Source organism: Rhinoderma darwinii, chromosome 4 (assembly GCF_050947455.1).
Source record: "Rhinoderma darwinii isolate aRhiDar2 chromosome 4, aRhiDar2.hap1, whole genome shotgun sequence".
NCBI classification, from domain to species: Eukaryota; Metazoa; Chordata; class Amphibia; order Anura; family Rhinodermatidae; genus Rhinoderma; species Rhinoderma darwinii.
The window spans coordinates 74,637,019-74,660,062 of record NC_134690.1 but is presented as its reverse complement, the minus strand read 5'-3'; the positions used below and the strand labels follow the sequence as shown (position 1 = coordinate 74,660,062).

Genomic DNA, 23,044 nt, shown 5'->3' with positions numbered 1-23,044 from the left:
ACATCGTTCATTACCTATTTGGTGTTGGCTGCTTTTTAGGTCTTTTTAATCCCTAGGCGCACCAGGACGCAACTGTACGTCGTGGCAGGAGGTTACTTCTCGCACCACGACGTACAGTTACTGCGTGGTTCCCAGTGCACATTGTTAGAGACACTGTGCACCGGGAGTCGTGAGGTCAGCTGTCTCCGACAGCTGACACTTCACTCTTGCCGGATAGCGGTCCTTTACCGCTGATTTCGGCAATTAACCCATTAAAGGTGGCGATAGATTGCGACAGTTGTCATGGCAACCGGAGGCCAGACAACGGCCTTCGGGTATGCCATGTACGGAAGCCTATAGGGACCAGCTTGTCCTCATAGGCTTCCTGTCAGAGTGACTGTCACGTCACAATGACAGTTGGAATACATTACACTACGTAGGTAGTGTAATGTATTCTAGCAGCGATCAGTGCTGCAGGTCAAAATAAAAAGTGTAACGAGTAAAAAAAAAGTTAATAAAAATGTTTAAAAATAAATGATATACGTTAAAAAAACAAACACTGTTTTTTTCCTATAATAGGAAAAAAACGAAAACATTAAAAAAAGTACACATATTTGGTTTTACCGCATTCGTAACGACCCAAACGATAAAACTTTAATGTTATTTTTCCCGCACGTTGAACACCGCAAAAAAAACATAAAGGAAAAACAATGCCAGAATCGCTATTTTGTGGTCACCACCCCTCCCAAAATATAGAATAAAAAGTGATCGCATGTACCCCAAAACATTACCAATAAAAACTACAAACCGCTTTTTTGAATGAAAAATAAAAAAGTTATGGCTCTCAGAATATGGTGACACACAAAAAATTATTATTTTATAAAAAAAAGTGATTTTATTGTGAAAACGCTGCAAAACATTATTAAAAATACAATAAATACATATAGTATCTCGTAATCGTATCGACCCGCAGAATAAAGTAAAATGTAATTTATAGCGTACCGTAAGAAATAAAGAATTTAAATCACAGTTTTTTTGTCACCTTAGCTCTAAAGACTACACCGCGTTCCAAATTATTATGCAAATGTTATTTTTCGCTGATTTTCCTAAATAGTCGATGCAAATGACAGTCAGTATAAGGGTATGTTCACACGTAGAGTCAAAAACGTTTCAAAATACGGAGCTGTTTTCAAGGGAAAACAGCCCCTGATTTTCAGACGTTATTTGAGCAACTCACGTTTTTCGCTGCGTTTTTTTACGGCCGTTTTTGGAGCTGTTTTCATTGAAGTCTATGAGAAAACGGCTCCAAAAACGTCCCAAGAAGTGTCCTGCAATTCTTTTTGACGAGGCTGTAATTTTACGAGCCGTCTTTTGACAGCAACGCGTAAAATCTTCAAGCCATCAACCGTTGGAGTATAATGCAAATTTTATTGAACAAATCTCCTAATGATAACAGATTTTTTTTTTAGAAGTAAAAAACTCAAAATGCACTGTTTCAAATTATTATGCACAACAAAGATCAAAACATTTTAAAGGTTGTAAAGAGAACTAAAATGGTAATTTGTTGAATTTGCAGCATCAGGAGGTCATATTTACAGAAATCAAAAGCTTTTTCAATAAAAAAAAACTTAACAGGCCAAGTTACATGTTAACATAGGACCCCTTCTTTGATATCACCTTCACAATTCTAGCATCCATTGAATTTGTGAGTATTTGGACAGTTTCTGCTTGAATATCTTTGCAGGATGTCAGAATAGCCTCCCAGAGCTTCTGTTTTGATGTGAACTGCCTCCCATCCTCATAGATATTTTGCTTGAGGATGCTCCAAAGGTTCTCAATAGGGTTGAGGTCAGGGGAACATGGGGGCCACAACATGAGTTTCTCTCCTTTTATGCCCATAGCAGCCAATGACACAGAGGTATTCTTTGCAGCATGAGATGGTGCATTGTCATGCATGAAGATAATTTTGCTACGGAAGGCACGGTTCTTCTTTTTGTACCACAGAAGAAAGTGGTCAGTCATAAACTACGTACTTTGCAGAGGTCATTTTCACACCGTCAAGGACCCTAAAGGGGCCTACCAGCTTTCTCCCCATGATTCCAGCTCAAAACATGACTCCGCCACCTCCTTGCTGATGTCGCAGCCTTGTTGGGACATGGTGGCCATTCACCAACCATCCACTACTCCATCCATCTGGACATCCAGGGTTGCACGGCATTCATCAGTAAACAACACGGTTTCAAAATTAGTCTTCATGTATTTCTGAGCACTCTGCAACCGTTTCTGCTTGTGAGCATTGTTTAGGGGTGGCCGAATAATAGCTTTATGCACACTTGCAAACCTCTGGAGGATCCTACACCTTGAGGTTCGCGGGACTCCAGAGGCACCAGCGGCTTCAAATACCTGTTTGCTGCTTTGCAATGGCATTTTAGCAGCTGCATTTTAACTACTTTTCACAGTACGATGATCACGCTTACGTTTTCTTGAAATATCCAATGTTTTCATACCTTGTCCAAGGTATTGCACTATTTCACGCTTTTCGGCAGCAGAGAGATCCTTTTTCTTTCCCATATTGCTTGAAACCTGTGGCCTGCTTAATAATGTGGAACGTCCTTCTTAAGTAGTTTTCCTTTGATTGGGCACACCTGGCAAACTAATTATCACAGGTGTCTGAGATTGATTACAATGATCCAAAGAGCCCTAAGGGTATGTGCACACTATGAGAGGCTTTTACGTCTGAAAAGACAGATTGTTTTAAGGAGAAAACAGCTGCGTAGTTTCAGACGTAAAAGCTCCTCCTCGTATTATGCGAGGCGTCTGTGACGCTCGTAAATCTTGAGCTGCTCTTCATTGACTTCAATGAAGAACGGCTCAAATTACGTTGCAAAGAAGTGCCCTGCACTACTTTGCCGAGGCAGTCAATTTACGCGTCGTAGTTTGACAGCTGTCAAACGACGACGCGTAAATAACAGGTCGTCTGCACAGTACGTCAGCAAACCCATTCAAATGAATGGGCAGATGTTTGCCGACAAATTGCAGCCCTATTTTCAGACGTAAAACGAGGCATAATACGCCTCGTTTACGTCTGAAAATAGGTCGTGTGAACCCAGCCTAAGACACAATACCAGCCATGAGTTTAATTGAAAAACTAATAATTAAATGTTTATGACACTTAAATCCAATGTGCATAATAATTTGGAACACGGTGTATGTAATAAAAAGTGATCAAAAAGTTGTATGTACCATAAAATAGTACCAATAAAAACGACAGCTTGTTCTGCCAAAAATAAGCCCTCACTCCGCTCAATTGACCAAAAAATAAAAAAGTTATTGCTCTCAGGATGTGGTGATACAAAACAATATATTTTTTTTTAACAAAGTCTTTTCTTTGTAAAAGTAGTAAAAATATATACAAAAAAAACCTACATATATAAATTTGGTATCACCGCAATCGTAATGAGATGCTAATTAAAGTTAAGTTGTCATTTTTGCCTCACGGTGGAAGCCGTAAAAACGAAACCCAAAAAACAATGGAGGAATCAAATTTTTTTCCAATTTCAGCCCGCAAATAAATGTTTTTTCAGTTTCCCAGTACATTATACGGTACCTTAAATGGTGTCAATAGAAACTACAACTCTTACTGCAAATAATAAGCCCTCACACCACACATGTGCGGTATTGCCGTAATCAGGAGAAATTGTTTTACAAATGTTGGGGTGCATTTTCTCCTTTATTCCTTGTAAAAATGAAAAAATTATATCTTTTTCTCAGAAAAAAAATTATTTTCATTTTCACAGACTAAGGCCTTATTTACACGAACGTGTGCGTTTTGTGCGCGCAAAAAATGCTGCGTTTTTTGCATGTTGCAGTTCCGTGTGTCATCAGTGTTTGGTGCGTGGCTGCGTGATTTTCACGCATATGCCATCCTTATGACACTCGTTTTTGATGTTTAGAAAATGAAATGAAGGAGGTGGTTTTATTTTTCCCTTCATTTCTTGAACAACTGTTGCGCGAATTACGCGCAGCACACGGAAGTGCGTCCGTGTGCTGCGCGTGATTTTCACGTACCCATTAACTTCAATGGGTGCGTGATGCGCAAAAAACGCTAAAGTATAGGACATGCAGTGAGTTTAACGCAGCGGACACACGCTGCGTGAAAAACACAGAATGTCTGAATGGCCCCATTGACTTACATAGGTCCGCGCGATGCGCGTGATTTTAACGCGCGTATCATGAACGTGAAACACGTTCGTGTAAATAAGGCCTAATTCAAATAACATTAGCAAAAAAAACTAACAAGTCAAAATGCTAACTATACCCCTAGATAAATTCCTTGAGGAGTGCAGTTTCCATAATGGGGTAAACTTTGGGGGGTTCCACTGTTTTGGCACCACAAGACCTCTTCAAACCTGATATGGTGCTTAAAATATATTCTAAGAAAGGAGGCCCCAAAATCCCCTAGGTGCTCCTTTGGTTCCGAGGCCGGTGCTTCAGTCCATTAGCACACTAGGGCGTATGTCTGATATTTCTAAAAACTGCAGAATCTGGGCAATAAATATTGTGTTGTGTTTCTCTTGTAAAATTTCACATCTGCTTTCATTTCTGTGAAACGCCTAAGAGACTTGAGAATACTGTCTTGAATACTTTGAGGGGTGCAGTTTTTAAAATTGAGTGATTTATGGGGACTTTCTAATATATAAGGCCCACAAACCACTTCAGAACTGAACCGGTCCATGAAAAATTAGCCTTTTAAAATTTTCTTGAAAATGTGAGAAATTGCTGCTAAAGGTTGTAACATCCTAGAAAAAGAAAAGGATATTTAAAAAACTATGCAAACATAAAATAGACTTATTGGAAATGTTAACTAGTAACTATTTTGCATGGTATTACTATCTGTTTTACACGTGTATATACATTTAAATTCTGAAAAATTCAATTTTTTGCAAATTTTCTCTAAATTTGGGTGTTTTTCACAAATAAATATTACATTTGTCAACCAAATTTTTTCACTAACATGAAGTACAATATGTCACGAGGAAAAAATTGCAGAATCGCTTGGATAGGTAAAAGCATTCCAAAGTTATTAGCACATAAAGTAACACGTCAGATTTGAAAAAATCGGCTGTGCCACAAGGCCAAAACAGGCTGCGTTCTAAAGGGGTTAAAGGCTACGTACACCTATGTTAGCAATTTGTTTATTAAATGAATGTATTTTGTTGGTTTAAGCACCTTTCCAAATTACTTTTATATTAAAAAAACTTTACAACTATTATGAACTCCGCTGACCCTTGCTTTCTTAAAGGGCCAGCGCGCACCAAAATTAGATTTTCCCAGCAGACCTTGGGCATAAAAGCCCTTCCTTCTCTAAACTCATTGCCAGAGCAATTTGGTTCTCTAGTGTTCCCTGTGTTCCTAGAATTTCTACTTTCTCTATATATTGAATTTTCCTTGTTTTGATCTCAGTCTGTACTGTGACCATCCATGCCTGCCACCTGTCCTGGTCTTTGTTACCCGTGACAAACTATTGCTGCCTGCCCTGACCATTAGCTACGTGACTCATTTTTGTACCTTGCAACCTGCCCTTTCGACACACCCGACCACGCTATCTCTCTCTACACCTGTTACGTTGGCCGTCACCAAGGGAGACTACTCTGGGAGTAGCGACCTGGGGTTTCCCTGCAGTGAAGTTCAGATCCCTGTACAGGAGATCAAGGGTAAAGGCTAGGGGTTTCCTTAGACTCCGCTCTCTGGTTTAGCCCCAAGAACCTACCTTGTCACCCTTTGTGACAAGGTAGGTTCACACCGCCCTCTGCTGGCCCAGTGACAACAGCTTCTATGTGTCCTGTATTGTTCTGTCAAAGCCGATTCCATCAGTTCAGCTTAACTGACGGTTTGGCTGAGAGCTGGTCCTACATGTCTCCGACACATAAAATTCAGCTAATAAATATCACATTTAAGTCCATAAAATAGCTTACAACGGTGTACATAGCCTTAAATTAGGACTGTGTGACTCTGGCATAACTGCATTGTCTGTATGAAGTCTATGGTAGTCTGAGATCTACCTCTTGTCTCATCAGAGGCTCAGACTGCTGCTTTCTCTCACCCCTATGCTTTACACTGCTCACCAGTTTAACTGCAACACATTTACTTAAATGAAGGTGAATCATGGAGATCCACTTTAAGGTGCCATGTCTTATATAAAATGATATAATAATTTTTATAATAACATTTAGATCATACTGTTATCTTTACTTCTTAGTTCTCATGAAATCCTGACATTTTGCTACAGAAGCAACATAATTAATGCATGGGGTAGAAATAAAACTTTTAAATTTGACACATACTGGAACCTGAATAAATGAATAGAGAAAGTGTGACTTTATTCACAAAGAGTTCTTGTCTGCTTTCAAAACTTCTAAATCATTCTAATATTTTTTCTGGCCAAGGTAACAAATACAAGTGAAAACTTCTGCAATTGCATAACTTGTCCTACATGTCGTAATTTACAAAAAAAACATAAATCCTGTATCGGTGGATGAACCTTTCCCAAAAGATTTCTTAATTTAGAGCATATTTACTTTCCTGAACACAGCAGAAGTTACAGCTAGGAACATCCGACCGAGGGGTAGGTGCACCATTCGCGATATAAACTGGGACCGTTGCCTCATGCAGCACCCTTTCCTGACTGCAGAGGGGCACTTACAGATGATCTATTTGCTGGTTTCTGAATTTACCTTTTTTTCCCCCCATATATACATTTGCAAGAATACAATATGAGGAAAGAGTTCTAAGTGTACGGTCCAAATATTCAGCATACTGTATAATATTTATACTTACTATGTGAAATTGGTCGGGGAGAGAGTAAGGCTATGTTCACACTGAGTATTTTGGGGGAGGAATATCTGCCTCAAAATTCCGTTTGGAACTTTGAGGCAGATTTTCCTCTCCCTGCACGCCGCTTTTCGCGCCGTTTTTCGCCCGCGGCCATTGAGCGCCACGGGCATAAAACAGCGCGAAATACGCTTTCTCTGCCTCCCATTGAAGTCAATGGGAGGTCAGAGGCGGAAGCGCCCGAAGATAGGGCATGTCGCTTATTTTTCCCGCGAGGCAGTTTTACTGCTCGCGGGAAAAAGACGCCGACCCCTCCCATTGAAATCAATGGGAGGCGTTCTCGGGCCGCTTTTGCCGAGTTTTGCGACGCGGTTTCCGCGTCAAAAAACTCGGCAAAATACTCCGTGTGAACATAGCCTTAAAGTACAGGTTTTACAGGAAAGCCCACAAGCTATAGCTATGCTTATGACTGCTAGAGAGGTGTAATTTATGAATCATAAAGCTTCATAACAAGCTACATGACCATATGGATGACATACAGGAATGGAAGATGTCTTACGATAAAACAAATATTCATCAAATGAATATGTTAATTATTCTTATGTACATTTTCTGAACCAAAAGAAGTTGCCAATTACTTTTATCATTTAAAAGTCAAGTACAAATACAAAGTACATATAGAGTAGACGTGGCCATGTGGCTAGCTGTTCACATCTGCGATGGGGCATTCCATTGTTCTGGTCTTTCACCTGCAACATAGACACGGCCGGTTGTCGACGGAACCCATTGACTAATAGGTACCGATAGCTTTCCGGCGATGGAAGCCCCTAACGGAACAGATGTGAATGGCTCCTAAGTGTGCCGGTGCTTAAAGGCAAAAATGCAGATCACTGAGACACTGTGCGGGCAAAAATGAGGAAACATGTTAGCAGTATCTTTAAAGGTTTCTATAGTCTGAAGTCTCTTTTTTATCTGCTCTGATACGTCGGCAAACATCTGCCCATTACTTTCAATGGGCTTTACGATGTACTGTGCCGACGACCTGTCACTTTACGCGTCACTGTCAAAAGACGGTTCGTAAAATTACAGCCTCGTCAAAAGAAGTGTGACGTTTTTGGAGCCGTTTTCTCATAGACTCCAATGAAAACAGCTCCAAAAACGGCCGTAAAAAACGCAGCGAAAACGCGAGTTGCTCAAAAAACGTCTGAAAATCAGGGGCTGTTTTCCCTTGAAAACTGCTCCGTATTTTGAGATGTTTTTGACTCTACGTGTGTACATACCCTTAGAGTCAAGGAGAATCACAATTTCAATGTAATCTGCTAGGTTCTACTTCTAGCATCTACTTCTGCAAAAGCCCCAATAGCTTCACACCTGCTGGAAGTTACATGTACTACATTGGTGGATATGAGTTAATGTGTTGGGAAGCATCCCCCCCCCCCTAATATGAGACAATTGGTAACTGCTTCAAAGGAATTTTGCATTCCTCTGGATCAACACTGCAGAATAATAGGTTGACCTCAATGTCTTTTTTTCAACCTTACTATGTTACTATGAAAGAGTTGGGAGTATCCTCAGGATAGAAAAGTAAGTCCCTTAAGACTAAAATCCTGCTCCCAGGAGAAAATCCACAAGACTGTGACACAATGAGAAATCCGCATGTATGTAACAGATAGATTTTCTACTGCGGAAGTGATATGGATATTTTATGTATCCCCCTGCATGTAAATTATACTGAAGCTCTTTGCATAGGTTTGATGATAATATATGTTTCTAAACACTGGTTTTCTCGCTGCTTGCACTCTGCACAGCCATTAAGTCCAAGAGTTGCACATCTTGTAAAGTTCCCGTACAGAATTATTGTACCTTTACTTTCTTAGTAACCTCTTCAAGTAAATAAATAAATGGAATCTTATATTGAATTGTATGTGTCTTTTATTCAAGATAGATATTTCCATAGTTCTGGGAATAGGAAGAACAAGTGAATATTGATGAGTTTACGACAATAGTGGTACAAGCATATCGCCATACATAATAATGTTCATTATAGCCAATATCCTAAATGTGACAACTACACCTGAGCAGGGACCAGATTTTCATTTTTTTAATAACATTTACATCAAAAGGATTTAAAAAAATAATTAACTGGATTAAAACTACAAAAAAAAGAGAACTACAAGACAAAATATATAAATGCGTAAAACATGACAGGTCAGTGTCTAAATTTCAAATTTGAGCCAATGTTGACCATTAGAATTATGGACAGCCAACAATTTTTACACAAAAATCAGAAAATTAAGTAAAAACGTAATATGTCTATAGTTTAGAATAGTGATATGAACGCATTTAGTCTAGCATTTACGTTGAACTCTAAAATGACGATAATTACAATCATAATAACCTCTTCCATACCCCAAGCTTAAAAATATATGCAAATATATAAATATTATTTTTTTTAGGGACACTGAAGAATTTTTTTCAGACTGTCCAGAAATATATGGATGGTTGGCAACCCTGTGTTCCATAACTATTAGTCAATAGTAAAATGCAAAATGTCCAGTCACGCACTGTTCCTTTTGTTTACCCCAAAGTGCCAAGGTTGCCAATTTTCTTTTTTGTTTTTTATTTTGGCATAATAAAAAATAAATTCACAGTCATGGTAACAAGAATATTGTATACTGGCAATACTTAGAAGTGAGGTAAGGAATAAGCATATTTTGAAGGGTGAGTATATGGCAATGTTTGTTATTTTACTATTTGACTCCCCAGGACTATAACATTAACCCCTTCCCGCCGCAGCCCGATTTTCATTTTTGTTTCCCCCCCCCCCACATTCCAGAAGCCATAGCGTCTTTATTTTTCCGTCGATATAGTACTATGAGGGCTTGATTTTTGCGGGACGAGTTGTAATTTTTCGTAGCACCATTTCTTTTGCCATATAATGTACTAGGAAATGGGAAAAAATTATTTGTGGGGGTACAAAATGAAAAAAACATAGATTCCTCCATGTTTTTTTGCGCGCCGTTTTTACGGAATTCACTGTGCAATTAAAACAACATGTTAACTTTATTCTGTGGGTAAATGTGATTACGGCGATACCAAATATATATCGTTTTTTCTATATTTTACTACTTTTACAAGCAAAAACCTAAGTGTAAAAAAGAAAATTTATTTTGTGTCGCCAAATTCTGAGAGCCATAACTTTTTTATTTTTCCGTCGATTAAGTGGTATCAGGGCATATTTTTTGCAGTATAAGCTGTATATTTAAATAATACCATTTTGGTGTACATGCGACGGTTTGATCACTTTTATTTCATTTTTTGTGGGAGATTAGGTGACCAAAAAATAGAGATTCTGGCGTTCACAAATTATTATTTTTTACGGCGTTCACCATGCGGGTTAAATAATGATATATTGTAATAGTTCAGACTTTTATGGACGTGGCGATACTAATTATGTTTATTTTTATTTATTTTTTACTATGCTCTAGGGGGAAAATGGGAAAAGGTTTTTTTTTTTAACTTTACATTTTTTTGAAACCAAAAAAAACTTTATTTAACTAATTTTTACTTTTTTTATTAGTCCCCATAGGGGACTTCAGCCAGCGATCGTTAGATTGCTTCCACGATATACTGCAATACTAATGTATTGCAGTATATCGTGATTCTGACCGGCAACTATTAAGCCCTGCCGGAGGTGCAGAAAGATGGCGTACCTGGGGGCCTTCATTAGGCAACCATCGCCCCTCTCCCCCACAATTGCATTGCGGGGGGCGCGATGAGCTGTTAGAGGGGGTCGCACCCCGCTTTCTAACTATTTAAATGCTGTGGTTGCTATTGACCGCAGCATTTAACGAGTTAAACGAGCGGGATCGCGCTCAGGCGCGAAGCCGCTCATTACTCTGAAGTGTCGGCTGTAACAAACAGCTGACACCCGCATCGTATGGAGCGGGTTCACTCCGTGAGCCTGCTCCATACTTTCCCTACCCGACTTTGGCGTATGGATACGTCAAATGTCGGGAAGGGGTTAATGGCCTATCCATAGGAAAGATACATTGATGGACTATGCGACCTACGGAGCCTCTGCTGACCAGCAGAATGAAGAAGCTCTTGTATGCACTGTGTCCCCGTCATTGTTTACATAGGAATAGAGGCATCGTTCATGCTGGTATTGCAACTTATCCACTCTTGTGATCAGAGGGCGTCCCAGAGGTCAGAACCCCATCAATCCAACATTGATGGCCATTCTAAGGATAGGCCACCAATGTTATAGTCACAGTTATCATTTATATTTTGCTTAAAATTGCAGGGGTGGAGGTTTGAAAAAGCAGGGAAATACCAATTTTAAATATAACCCTTTCTCGCTTTGGCCACTTTTGACCTTCCTGACATAGCCTTATTTTTCAAATTGGATATGTGTCACTTTATGTGGTAATAACTTTGGAATGCTTTTATCTATCAAAGCGATTATGAGATTGTTTTCTCATGACATATTGGACTTTGTTAGTGAAAAAATTTAGTCGATAAATTCAATATTTATTTGTGAGAAACAACAAAATTTAGCGAAAACTTGAAAAAATTACAATTTATCTAAATTTAAATGTATCTGCTTGTAAAACAGATGGTAATACCACACAAAAGAGTTACTAATTAACATTTCCCACATGTCTACTTTATGTTTGCATCATTTTTTGAATGAACTTTTATTTGTCTAGAATGTTACAAGGCTTATAAGTTTAGCAGCAATTTCTCACATTTTCAAGAAAATTTAAAAAGGCTATTTTTTCATGGACCAGTTCAGTTCTGAAGTGGTTTTAAGGGCCTTATATATTAGAAAGTCCCCATAAATCACCCCATTTTAAAACTGCACCCCTCAAAGTATTCAAAACAGCATTTAGAAAGTTTCTTAACCCTTTAGTGAGAAAAAGACCAAAATTGGACCAATAACGGCGCTGCTAAGATGAAGTTAAAAACATTGAAGTATATAAATAAATAAATATGTTTTATTAATAGATAGGCTACGCGTTACGACATCGAACTGATGAAGACATCAGTTTGATGTCGTAACGCGTAGCCTATCTATTAATAAAACATATTTATTTATTTATATACTTCGATGTTTTAAACGTCATCTTAGCAGCGCCGTTATAGGTCCAATTTTGGTCTTTCTCACTTATTCTGGCGGTAACAATCCGTTCCCGGATCGGACCTTGGCAGCAGCTATTTCCATATTACCCATGCAAGCATCAGAGTTGTGCCTGACCAAGCACAACTCTTATAGGTGAGTTTATACCTCACCTTTTGTTTATGTGGTCATAAACTGTTGTTTGGGCACACGGCAAAGCTTAGAAGGGAAGGAGCACCATTTGGCTTTTGGAGCGCAGATTTTGCTGGATTGGTTTCTCGGCATCATGTCGCATTTGCAAAGCCCCTGAGGTACCAGTACAGTGGAGACTACCCAAAAGTGACTCCATTTAGGAAACTACAGCCCTTGAGGAATTAATCTAGGGGTGTAGTAAGTATTTTGATCTCACAGGTGTTTCATGGTTTTTATTAGAATTGGGCAGTGAAAAAAAAAAATGCTTTTTTTTTCAATAAAATGTAGCTTTAGCTCAAAAAGTTTCATTTTCTCAACAAATAAAGGAAAAAAGGAACTCTTTGTAAAGCAACTTCTACAGAGTACGGAAATACCTCATATGTTGTTATAAACTGCTGTTTGGGCACACAGAAGAGCTTAGAAGGGAAGGTACGCTATTTGTCTTGTGCAGCGCAGATTTTGATGGATTGGTTTCTTGGTACCATGTCGCTATTGCAAAGACCCTGTGGGACAAAAACAGTGGAAACTCCCCAAAAGTGACTCCATTTGGGAAACTACCCACCTTGAGGAATTCATCTAGGGGTATAGTAAGCATTTTTACCCCACAGGTGTTTCATAGATTTTATTAGAGTTGGGCAGTGAAAGTAAAAATATTTTTTTTCCAACACGACATAGCTTTAGCTCAAAATGTTTCATTTTTTCAAAGAATAAATGGAGAAAAAGCACCCCAACATTTGTAAATCAATTTCTCCGGAGTACGGCAATACCCCATATGTGGTCATAAACTGCTGTTTGGGCAAATAGTAGGGCTCAGAAGGGAAGGACCATCATTCGGCTTTGGAGCAGATTTTGCAAAGCCCCTGTGGGACCAAAACAGTGACAACCCCCCAGAAGTGACCCATTTTGGAAACTACACCCCTCAAGGTATTTACCTAGGTGTGTCGAGAGCATGTTAACCCCGCAGGTGTTTTGCAGAAATTAGTGTGTACTCGATGTTGCAAAGTGAAAATGGGAATTTTTCCATAGATATGCCAATATGTGGTGCCTAGCTTGTGCCACCATAAAAAGACAGCTCTCTAATTATTATGCTGTGTTTCACGGTTTTAGAAACACCCTACACACGGCCCTAATCTTTTGACAGGGCTCAGGAGTGAAAGAGTACCATGCGAAATTGAGGCCTAATTTGGCGACTTACAAAGTATTGGTTCAAAATTGCAGGGCTCTGATGTGAAATAATAAAAGAAATCCTAGAGAAGTGACCCCATTTTGGAAACTATACCCCTCAAGGCATTTATTAAGGGGTATAGTGAGCATTTTCACCAAACAGGTCTTTTCCATAAATGATTGCGCTGCGGAATGTGCAAAATAAAAATAGCAATTTTTCCCTAGATATGTAATTTCAGTGGCAAATATGTTGTGCCCAGCTTGTGCCACTGGAGACACACACTCCAAAAATTGTTAAAAGGGTTCTCCCTGGTTTGGTGATGCCATACAGTGAAGGAAATAAGTATTTGATCCCTTGCTGATTTTGTAAGTTTGCCCACTGTCAAAGACATGAACAGTCTAGAATTTTTAGGCTAGGTTAATTTTACCAGTGAGAGATAGATTATATAAAAAAACAAACAGAAAATCACATTGTCAAAATTATATATATTTATTTGCATTGTGCACAGAGAAATAAGTATTTGATCCCTTTGGCAAACAAGACTTAATACTTGGTGGCAAAACCCTTGTTGGCAAGCACAGCTGTCAGACGTTTTTTTGTAGTTGATGATGAGGTTTGCACACATGTTAGATGGAATTTTGGCCCACTCCTCTTTGCAGATCATCTGTAAATCATTAAGATTTCGAGGCTGTCGCTTGGCAACTCGGATCTTCAGCTCCCTACATAAGTTTTCGATGGGATTAAGGTCTGGAGACTGACTAGGCCACTCCATGACCTTAATGTGCTTCTTTTTGAGCCACTCCTTTGTTGCCTTGGCTGTATGTTTCGGGTCATTGTCGTGCTGGAAGACCCAGCCACGAGCCATTTTTAATGTCCTGGTGGAGGGAAGGAGGTTGTCACTCAGGATTTGACGGTACATGGCTCCATCCATTCTCCCATGGATGCGGTGAAGTAGTCCTGTGCCCTTAGCAGAGAAACACCCCCAAAACATAATGTTTCCACCTCCATGCTTGACAGTGGGGACGGTGTTCTTTGGGTCATAGGCAGCATTTCTCTCCCTCCAAACACGGCGAGTTGAGTTAATGCCAAAGAGCTCAATTTTAGTCTCATCTGACCACAGCACCTTCTCCCAATCACTCTCAGAATCATCCAGATGTTCATTTGCAAACTTCAGACGGGCCTGTACATGTGCCTTCTTGAGCAGGGGGACCTTGCGGGCACTGCAGGATTTTAATCCATTACGGCGTAATGTGTTACCAATGGTTTTCTTGGTGACTGTGTTCCCAGCTGCCTTGAGATCATTAACAAGTTCCCCCGTGTAGTTTTCGGCTGAGCTCTCACCTTCCTCAGGATCAAGGATACCACACGAGGTGAGATTTTGCATGGAGCCCCAGATCGATGTCGATTGACAGTCATTTTGTATGTCTTCCATTTTCTTACTATTGCACCAACAGTTGTCTCCTTCTCACCCAGCGTCTTACTAATGGTTTTGTAGCCCATTCCAGCCTTGTGCAGGTGTATGATCTTGTCCCTGACATCCTTAGAAAGCTCTTTGGTCTTGCCCATGTTGTAGAGGTTAGAGTCAGACTGATTAATTGAGTCTGTGGACAGGAGTCTTTTATACAGGTGACCATTTAAGACAGCTGTCTTTAATGCAGGCACCAAGTTGATTTGGAGCGTGTAACTGGTCTGGAGGAGGCTGAAATCTTAATGATTGGTAGGGGATCAAATACTTATTTCTCTGTGCACAATACAAATATATATATATAATTTTGACTATGTGATTTTTTTTTTTTTTATATATAATCTATCTCTCACTGGTAAAATTAACCTAGCCTAAAAATTCTAGACTGTTCATGTCTTTGACAGTGGGCAAACTTACAAAATCAGCAAGGGATCAAATACTTATTTCCTTCACTGTATATGTGGAAGTAAACTGCTGTTTGGGCATGCTGTAGGGTTCAGAAGGGAGGGAGCGCCATTTGGCTTTTGGAGTAATTTAGTTTATAATGTGGGGGCATATGTAAGCTGGGCAGAGTACATCAGGGGCATAGTCAGGTGGTATAATAATGGGGTAAACAATAAAATAATCCATAGATGTGTGTTACGTGGTTAAGCAATCCTTTATGCACAGGCCAGTGTCGCACTGATAAATGATGTCCTTACTTATTCCCCTCTTGGTACACACTCCGCACCTTTGCAGTGTGGGGAATTTTGCTGGGAAAGTTCTTGTCCTGGTATAATAAGGGTACCCTCGCTTCCAGAAGATTTGTTTAGTGGTTCCCTAATTTTAGTGCCTTGATAAATCGCCTCTTGAAACAGAAGAAATGTTCCCCTTGGGCTGCACAACTGCATATTTTTTTTTCCTGACTTATTGGAGCCTTAACTTATTTTATTTTTTCATAGACGTAGTGCTATGAGGGCTGTTTTTTTAGCGGGATGAGCTGTAGTTATTATTGGTACCATTTTGGGGTACATGCAACTTTTTGATCACTTTTTATACTTTTTTGGGGGAGGCAAGGTGATCAAAAGACAGCAATTCTGGCATAGTTTTTTTTATATAACGTACACCACGCATCATAAATTACATGTTAACTTTATTCTGTGGGTCAGTATCAGTGGCGGATTAAGTAGACTATAGGCCCTGGGCTGTTACCCAAACTTGGGCCCCCCTTCTCCCCCGCCGCGCCGTAACACTACCTTTTTGTGCAAGCATTAACAAATGGGTGTTACGATTCCCCTTGTCAAAGAGCTGTGTCCCTACATACTGACAGTCTCCAACCATCGCTGACAGTATCACACTGTGTAGGGACACATCCTCCTGACAAGGGGAATGGTAACACGCATTTGTCTATCAGTCCTGGAATTCACAAAGATTTTTTGTGAAACACAAGGATTTCCTATAATAAACATGTCAGGAGAGGTGACAGATTGTCTATAAATCTAGTGACACACAGGTGACGACTTCTCAGATTCTGGTAACTTTTTTCCTCTTTTCTTCTTCATCCAGTCCAGACTTCATGACGACTTCTCCCGGCCATGACCCATTTCTGCAGAATTTGCCACTTAGATGTCTTCTGTTTCTCACTTTTCCAACATTTCTACACCTATAAACGAAAATAAAATGATCATGGTGCTACACACTGTGCCAGTATATATAATAGCACCAAACACTGCGCTCCTGAATATAATTGTGTTAAACACTGTATAGTAAAGCACCACGTGCACAAAGGCCCCTGTAGATAGCGTCACACACATCCCTCTGTAGATAGCGTCACACACACAGCCCCTGTAGATGGCGTCGCACACATCCCCCTGTAGATAGTGCCACACACATCCCCCTGTAGATGGCGTCGCACACATCCCCCTGTAGATAGTGCCACACACATACCCCTGTAGATAGCGTCACACACGCAGCCCCTGTAGATAGCGTCACACACGCAGCCCCTGTAGATAGCGTCACACACATACCCCTGTAGATAGCGTCACACACAGCCCCTGTAGATCGCGTCACACACACATCCCCTGTAGATAGCGTCACACACACAGCCCCTGTAGATACCGCCACACACAACCCCTGTAAATAGCGCCACACACACAACCCCTGTAGATAGCGCCACACACAGCCCCCCTGTAGATAGCATCACACACATAGCCCCTGTAGATAGCGTCACACACAGCCCCTGTAGGTAGCGTCACACACAGCACTTTTTTATATTTTCCAACTTTTTGCACAATAAAATTACTTTTGGAAAATGTAGAATGTATTTTTTCTGTCACCATGTTGTAAGAGCCATAACTTTTAAAAATTTTTGTTGACTGAGCTGTATGAGGGCTTGTTTTTTGCGGGACAAGCTATAGTTTTTATTGGTATAATTTTTGGATACATGCGACTTTTTGAGCACTTTTTATTTCAATTTTTGGAAGACATAGTGACCAAAAAACAGCAATTCTGGCTAAGTATTTCGTTTGTTTTTTTACGGTGTTCACTGCGCAGAATAAATAACATAATATTTTTATAGTTCAAGGGCAATTGTGTTTTATTTTATTACTTGAAACTTTTATTTTATTTTTTACAACTTTTATTACACTCTTTTGTAGTCCCACTAGGGGACTTGAAGGTCCAACTGTTTGTTTGCTGTTCTAATACATTGCACTACCTATGTAGTGCAATGTATTAGAACTGTCAGTTGTTTACTGACAGCAAGCCGACCAGGCTCCGAAACGGGCGGGGCCTAATCAGCTTCCGTAATGGCAGACCAGGAGGCCATTGTTAGGCCTCCTGTTGCCTTAGTAGCAGTCGGCAATCGGGCTGCCAATTTGCTACAAACCACTAAGATGTATGATCGCTTTCGATCGCTGCATCTAAGGGGTTAATGGCAGGGATCGGAGCTAGCTACGGTTCCTGACGTTACAGCGGGGTGTCCGCTGTAACATACAGCGGACACCCACAGCTGATGACGCTGGCTCTGAGCAAGGCATAGGAGGCTTCCGTTGCTGGCAGACCAGGAGGCCAGTATTAGGCCTCCGGTTGCCATTGCAGCCACCGGCAACCCAGTGATCATGTTGCTTGGGTGCCGGAGGCTAAAAACCCCTCAGATGCTGCAATCTCAATTGAACGCAGCATCTGAGGGCTTAATCGGTCAGATGGGAGGCTTACTCCGGTCCTGGCCGTTACATCAGGGTGCCAGCTGTAACATACAGCTGGCACCCGGCAGGGATGGTGCTCCTGAGCCCTCAATATCACCATGACGAAATAGTACTACGCTTTGCAGGGACCCCTGCCCGACTGCGCCATATATATATACGGCGGATATCGGAAAGGGGTTAAACATCTACTTTTAGATGGGGAAGAAAAAATAAAGCATACTGAACTACACATTGCCTCTTTTCTTTTTAAAAGCCAATCTTGTCTCCTTAAAACTTCCATGTAATCTGTTGCTTGATATAGAAAGATGACCATGTGTGTGTTTGCATAGCTTGTACATTTTTTTATTTATAGACTGTACTTTATACGATTTTATGAAATATACAATTATGAACTTCATAATTTAAAAAAACAGCCAATTTTTGCTGTCAGATGAATACTTCCTTACACAGTGTAATATTACATCTAACACCTAAAAAGCATACAACAAATCAAGCAAGTCAAATAGTAACAGAAATCACCAGTGGATTTAAAATTACTAGCAGATGACATTGAACATATTGAGCAAGTTCTACTTCTGTAAATGAAAGAAAAAACACAGTAGTTCTTATACTTAGTTACTTGGACAGAGAGACATTTATTGTTAAGTGCCCAAAAATATGACTTTACTGCTGAGGTTTCAATTCTGATGTAATCCCTGGAGGGGATTTATGAGGAGCAGTAGGCGCTGCTGTGGTGGCCGGGAACTGTAACCGATATGGAGAACTGTCGCAGCTGCTGAGAGGCAGCAAGACTTAATTTCCCAGTTCTCCTTGGGGCAGTGCCTGATCATTTTGAAAAAAATAGTCACTCTTGGTAGAAGGCGATCCTGCCCTGGTGTGAAAAATTGGACCAAATTCACAGTCAAGGCAGTTTCACAATAAATGGAAATTTATTTCTTTAAAAAAGGCATGTGTAATGAAACAACATGTGTCGCAAAGTTGGTCACAGAAGCTACGCGTTTTGACCTCGAATTGAGGTCTTCATTAGGCTTATGATTGGGGCAGTGAGCAGGGGCGGGCAGGAAGTGATGAGGAGGAGAAAGGAGGAGTAAATGCCTGTGAAAGGAAAGACAAAGACAATACTGGAAGACAAAGGAAAGAAGAGAGAGCAGAGGAGTGCTAGGTGGCTGGCACAATTGGAGGAGAGGAGACCCCCACCTGTGCCGACTAGTGCAGTGTATATGTCTGGGGCAAAAAAGAGGAACCTGGCAACTGAAAGAGAAAGGAGGAGGTCTGAGCCAAGGCATGTTTCACCAGCTCTAGTAGGTCTCCTGAGAGAAGTCTCATCCCAGGGTGGTCATCAGAAGAGGATCCTGCCACCCACTCCCCCGGTAAATTCACTCTTAACCCCACTGCTCCTTGCTGGAGGCCTGAATCAAGCCATTAAATATTGACTGTTCGCCATAATTAATCTTTTAATTTTCTAAAAAGTGGATCTCTTCTTCTACGTTTCTGGTGTGAAATTGAGATTTTAATTTTAGTTTCAGAATGCACATTATTTGATGTAAAAAAAAAATTAACTAACAAGTGGCTGGCGGGCCGGCCTATTACCAGGTAGCAACGTCTGCAAGGGAACCCTATGAGACCTTTCAATGTGCAATAACTGCAATAGCCCTTCACAGCCCACATGTGGAAGAATCTAGTCACAAGTAAAGGATGTAGCATCACTGTTCTCAATTCCCTCTGGAAATCCCAGTAATGTGAAGTTATATCACGGAACGACTCCCTAGCTCTGTTCTTGTGGCATTGTGGGCCCCTAACCGCTGCTCAATGGCAATTTTAATGGGTCCAGTGGGGGAGTTATCTCAGGTATCTAAATACTTGAGTCACTCCTTTCACTGGACTCATAAGCCCTGCGATAGCATATTCATTGTGACGGGTTCACTTTAATTACATTATGGGAACAGGCCTCAGATCTTTTGCTGGCTTAACAGTGCCCCAGGGTCCTGATGATTTAGAACCAGACAATACATACTTGAGGGAGGCCATACCATACAGGTGCAATCCAGTACAGTGTGTTATATAGTACTATACTTTTACTACAATCTATTTATTACCCAGCACTCCTTTGTATAACAGCCTGTCGCAGGATTTTTAGTTCTTCCATCCTTGATCTGTTTGTGTATGTTTTTACTAGGTTTTGTATTCAATAAAATATATACATTTTATATCTATAATATGTAATGTTATATTGCCTGAGCTGTTTTGATAGGTTTAATGTCTATTAGGAAGTAACACCACTATAATTTTAAGGACTAGGATAGGTTCCATACTGTATAGTACAGGATCACTGGTAAGAACCCGAAAATATATCAGTTGTTTAGCCACAAAAAAAGATGTGTCATCCCATGCTGGAAGTACATGATATGCAATGTGAAAAATTCTAAATTCTAGATTTAGTCTCATGGGCGAAAGGGTTACTTCTACATAATCCAGAGCATCCATTAGACCAAAAAGTGATTTTGTGCCAGTAATTCATATTACCAGCAAAAATGAATGAGCCCATTCAAAGCCATTTGAGAGGAAGCAGAGGTGGAGTGTAATATTGGGAAATATTATGATCTTAACCCTGCTGTGAAGCAACATCTGCACACAGTGGCTCATTTGTCCATATAAATTACATCGTTCTGCCAACAGACTCAATGGTAAGAGAGGAACACTCTCATTCTAGCCCCTACAGACGGCGGATGATGGCTCCTTACTTTCCTGTGGTTCTGTGCCTCACCATGCTAGGTAAGCAAAAGAATATCAAATATCAGTCAAAAATCGTTTGATAAGGATAAGTGTTATTAAGATTATTAAATCTGGACGCAAAATTGAAGTGTTAAAGGCAATGATGTACTGTATTAAGCAGGTTGGACTAAAGAGGGTTGCAAGCTCAATATTTATAGGTGGGTCTAGTATAATTTTAACAAGTTAATAAATACATTTTAGTTGTTTCTTGAAGAACGCCATATTGCTTTTAGGATTTGAGCATACTTCAACGTAGAAATAAAGCATTTATCAATGCCAAATCTATGGCAGATTACACATGCAATGTAAGGAATGAAAATGTTGCTACTGAATGTTTAGGGACACATCGCTGCTGAGCAGAGGTATGAACCTCAAAATGACTCTTATTGACCTGCTGTAGTAGAAACAATGAGCATTGCTACTGTCTAGATCAGGGGTCTCTAACTCGGCCAGGTAAAACAAAATGTGAAGTTAACGGCCGCATTACTTTCAAATTTGATTCAATACAAAATTATTGTTAATCAATTCATTATTTGAACTACTATAACAATACTACATTACTATACTACTACTGTACTTTACTATAACAATACTACATTACTACAACAATAATACATTACTATAATAATACTACATTACTATAACAATACTACATTACTATAATAATACTACATTACTATAATAATACTACATTACTACAATACTATAATAATACTACATCACTATAACAATACTACATTACTATAACACTACTACATTACTATAATAATACTACATTACTATAATAATACTACATTACTACAATACTATAATAATACTACATTACTATAATAACACTACATTACTATAACACAACTACTTTGCTATATGGACAGTGACGTCAGGGGATCTTCCTCGACTGGATTCTCCAGCCAAATTGTTGCCGACACTCGGGCCTGGGATTCCTCTGCTGTCCATATATGGACAGTGACGTCAGGGGATCCTCCTGGACTGGACTCCCCTGACAAAGCATTGCCGATGCTTGAGTTGGGGATTCCTCTGCTGGAGGAGCCCTGAAGTCACTTTCCATATATAGTGACTTCAGGGACTCCTCCAGCAGAGGAATCCCAGCCCGAGCGTCGGCAACACTCTGGCTCCTGGAGAAAGCCCCAATGGAGCTAATTACAGTGAGGGGGGGTGTAGCGCTGTCGACAGGGTGGGGTGTGTGGGACGCTATCTACAGTGGGGGTTGTACTATCTACAAGGGGCTGTGTGACCATTGCTCACCTACCACCAATGATCCAGCAGCGTGGGAAAAAGACTCTGCCCCCACATGATGTTACGAAGGAGTGCCGTTGCGCTCCACCTTTGGCCTGCTCTCCCGTGGGAGCTTCGGTGCCCTGGGGGCCACAGATGACAGCCTCAGGGGCCGCATGCGGCCCGCGTGTTTGAGACCACTGATCTAGATGTAGATCTCTGCAATCCATATGATATTATGTTTTTTCATCTGGATTTCATTGTATTTAAATTTTGCATTAGAAATAGCCAATGGGACTGATAAAGCTGTAATATAAGAATTGTCATAAATGCATAATGGGAATGGTATGCATTGTAGATGGTTATGGAAAGAGATGGCACACTTGGTTAGCATCAAAATATTTATAAGTAAAAATATTGTTCATACAAATGTAGAATTGTAATATACTATGTTTTACCTACATACAACAGGGGGTATATATCATTAAGCGGGTGGAAAGGTACGGAATTCACCAAACATTGTGCCCCCCTGTCCTTTGATGGGTCATTGGTGGCCTTAACTAGCACCAGAAGATGGTCTGATGTTGTCTTTTGCTATGGGTCCAGTGCATCCTAGATGTTTATTTGGTACACAAAACATTACATTGGCCAGAACTTAATATTGTTTTCCTCTTTCTTAGTCTTTTGCCTAGCAGTACCCAAAACAAGAAATATCCGCTGGTGTCTGACATCAGAAAGTGATTACAAAAAGTGTAAGGTTTTGGCAAGATCTTGTAAGAGCTCAGACATTCCCCTCTTCTGTGTAAAGAGACCCAGCCTTGAGGACTGTTTCATTGCCATTAATGTAAGTTTTGTGATTAATACAATGATGTATATGTATATTATAGAAGCTTCAATATCATCTTGTCAGAGTTGCTCTCATACGTAGATTACTTTCCTAGTATACATATATATTCCAATATACGGCCGGAGAATAATCCAGACACACACAATGTTTGGTGTATCATGCAGATTTGCTGCAAAACCATGAGTTAGAGTTTTATTTATAACTTCATGCGTTCAGTTAAGACTCATCAACCAATCAGATAATTACAACA

General features: G+C 40.1%; 1 protein-coding gene across 1 annotated transcript in view; it reads left to right on the top strand.

Annotated features, from left to right (window-relative positions):
- Window positions 1-20,565: 20,565 nt before the first annotated feature.
- LOC142759241 (serotransferrin-B-like) overlaps window positions 20,566-23,044 on the top strand; it is a 44,925-nt gene continuing 42,446 nt past the window's right edge. The window contains exons 1-2 of the mRNA XM_075861203.1: window positions 20,566-20,711; window positions 22,628-22,791. Coding sequence (XP_075717318.1) covers window positions 20,621-20,711; window positions 22,628-22,791 — 255 coding nt within the window. The 5' untranslated portion in view covers window positions 20,566-20,620. The remainder of the gene's footprint in view (window positions 20,712-22,627; window positions 22,792-23,044) is intronic.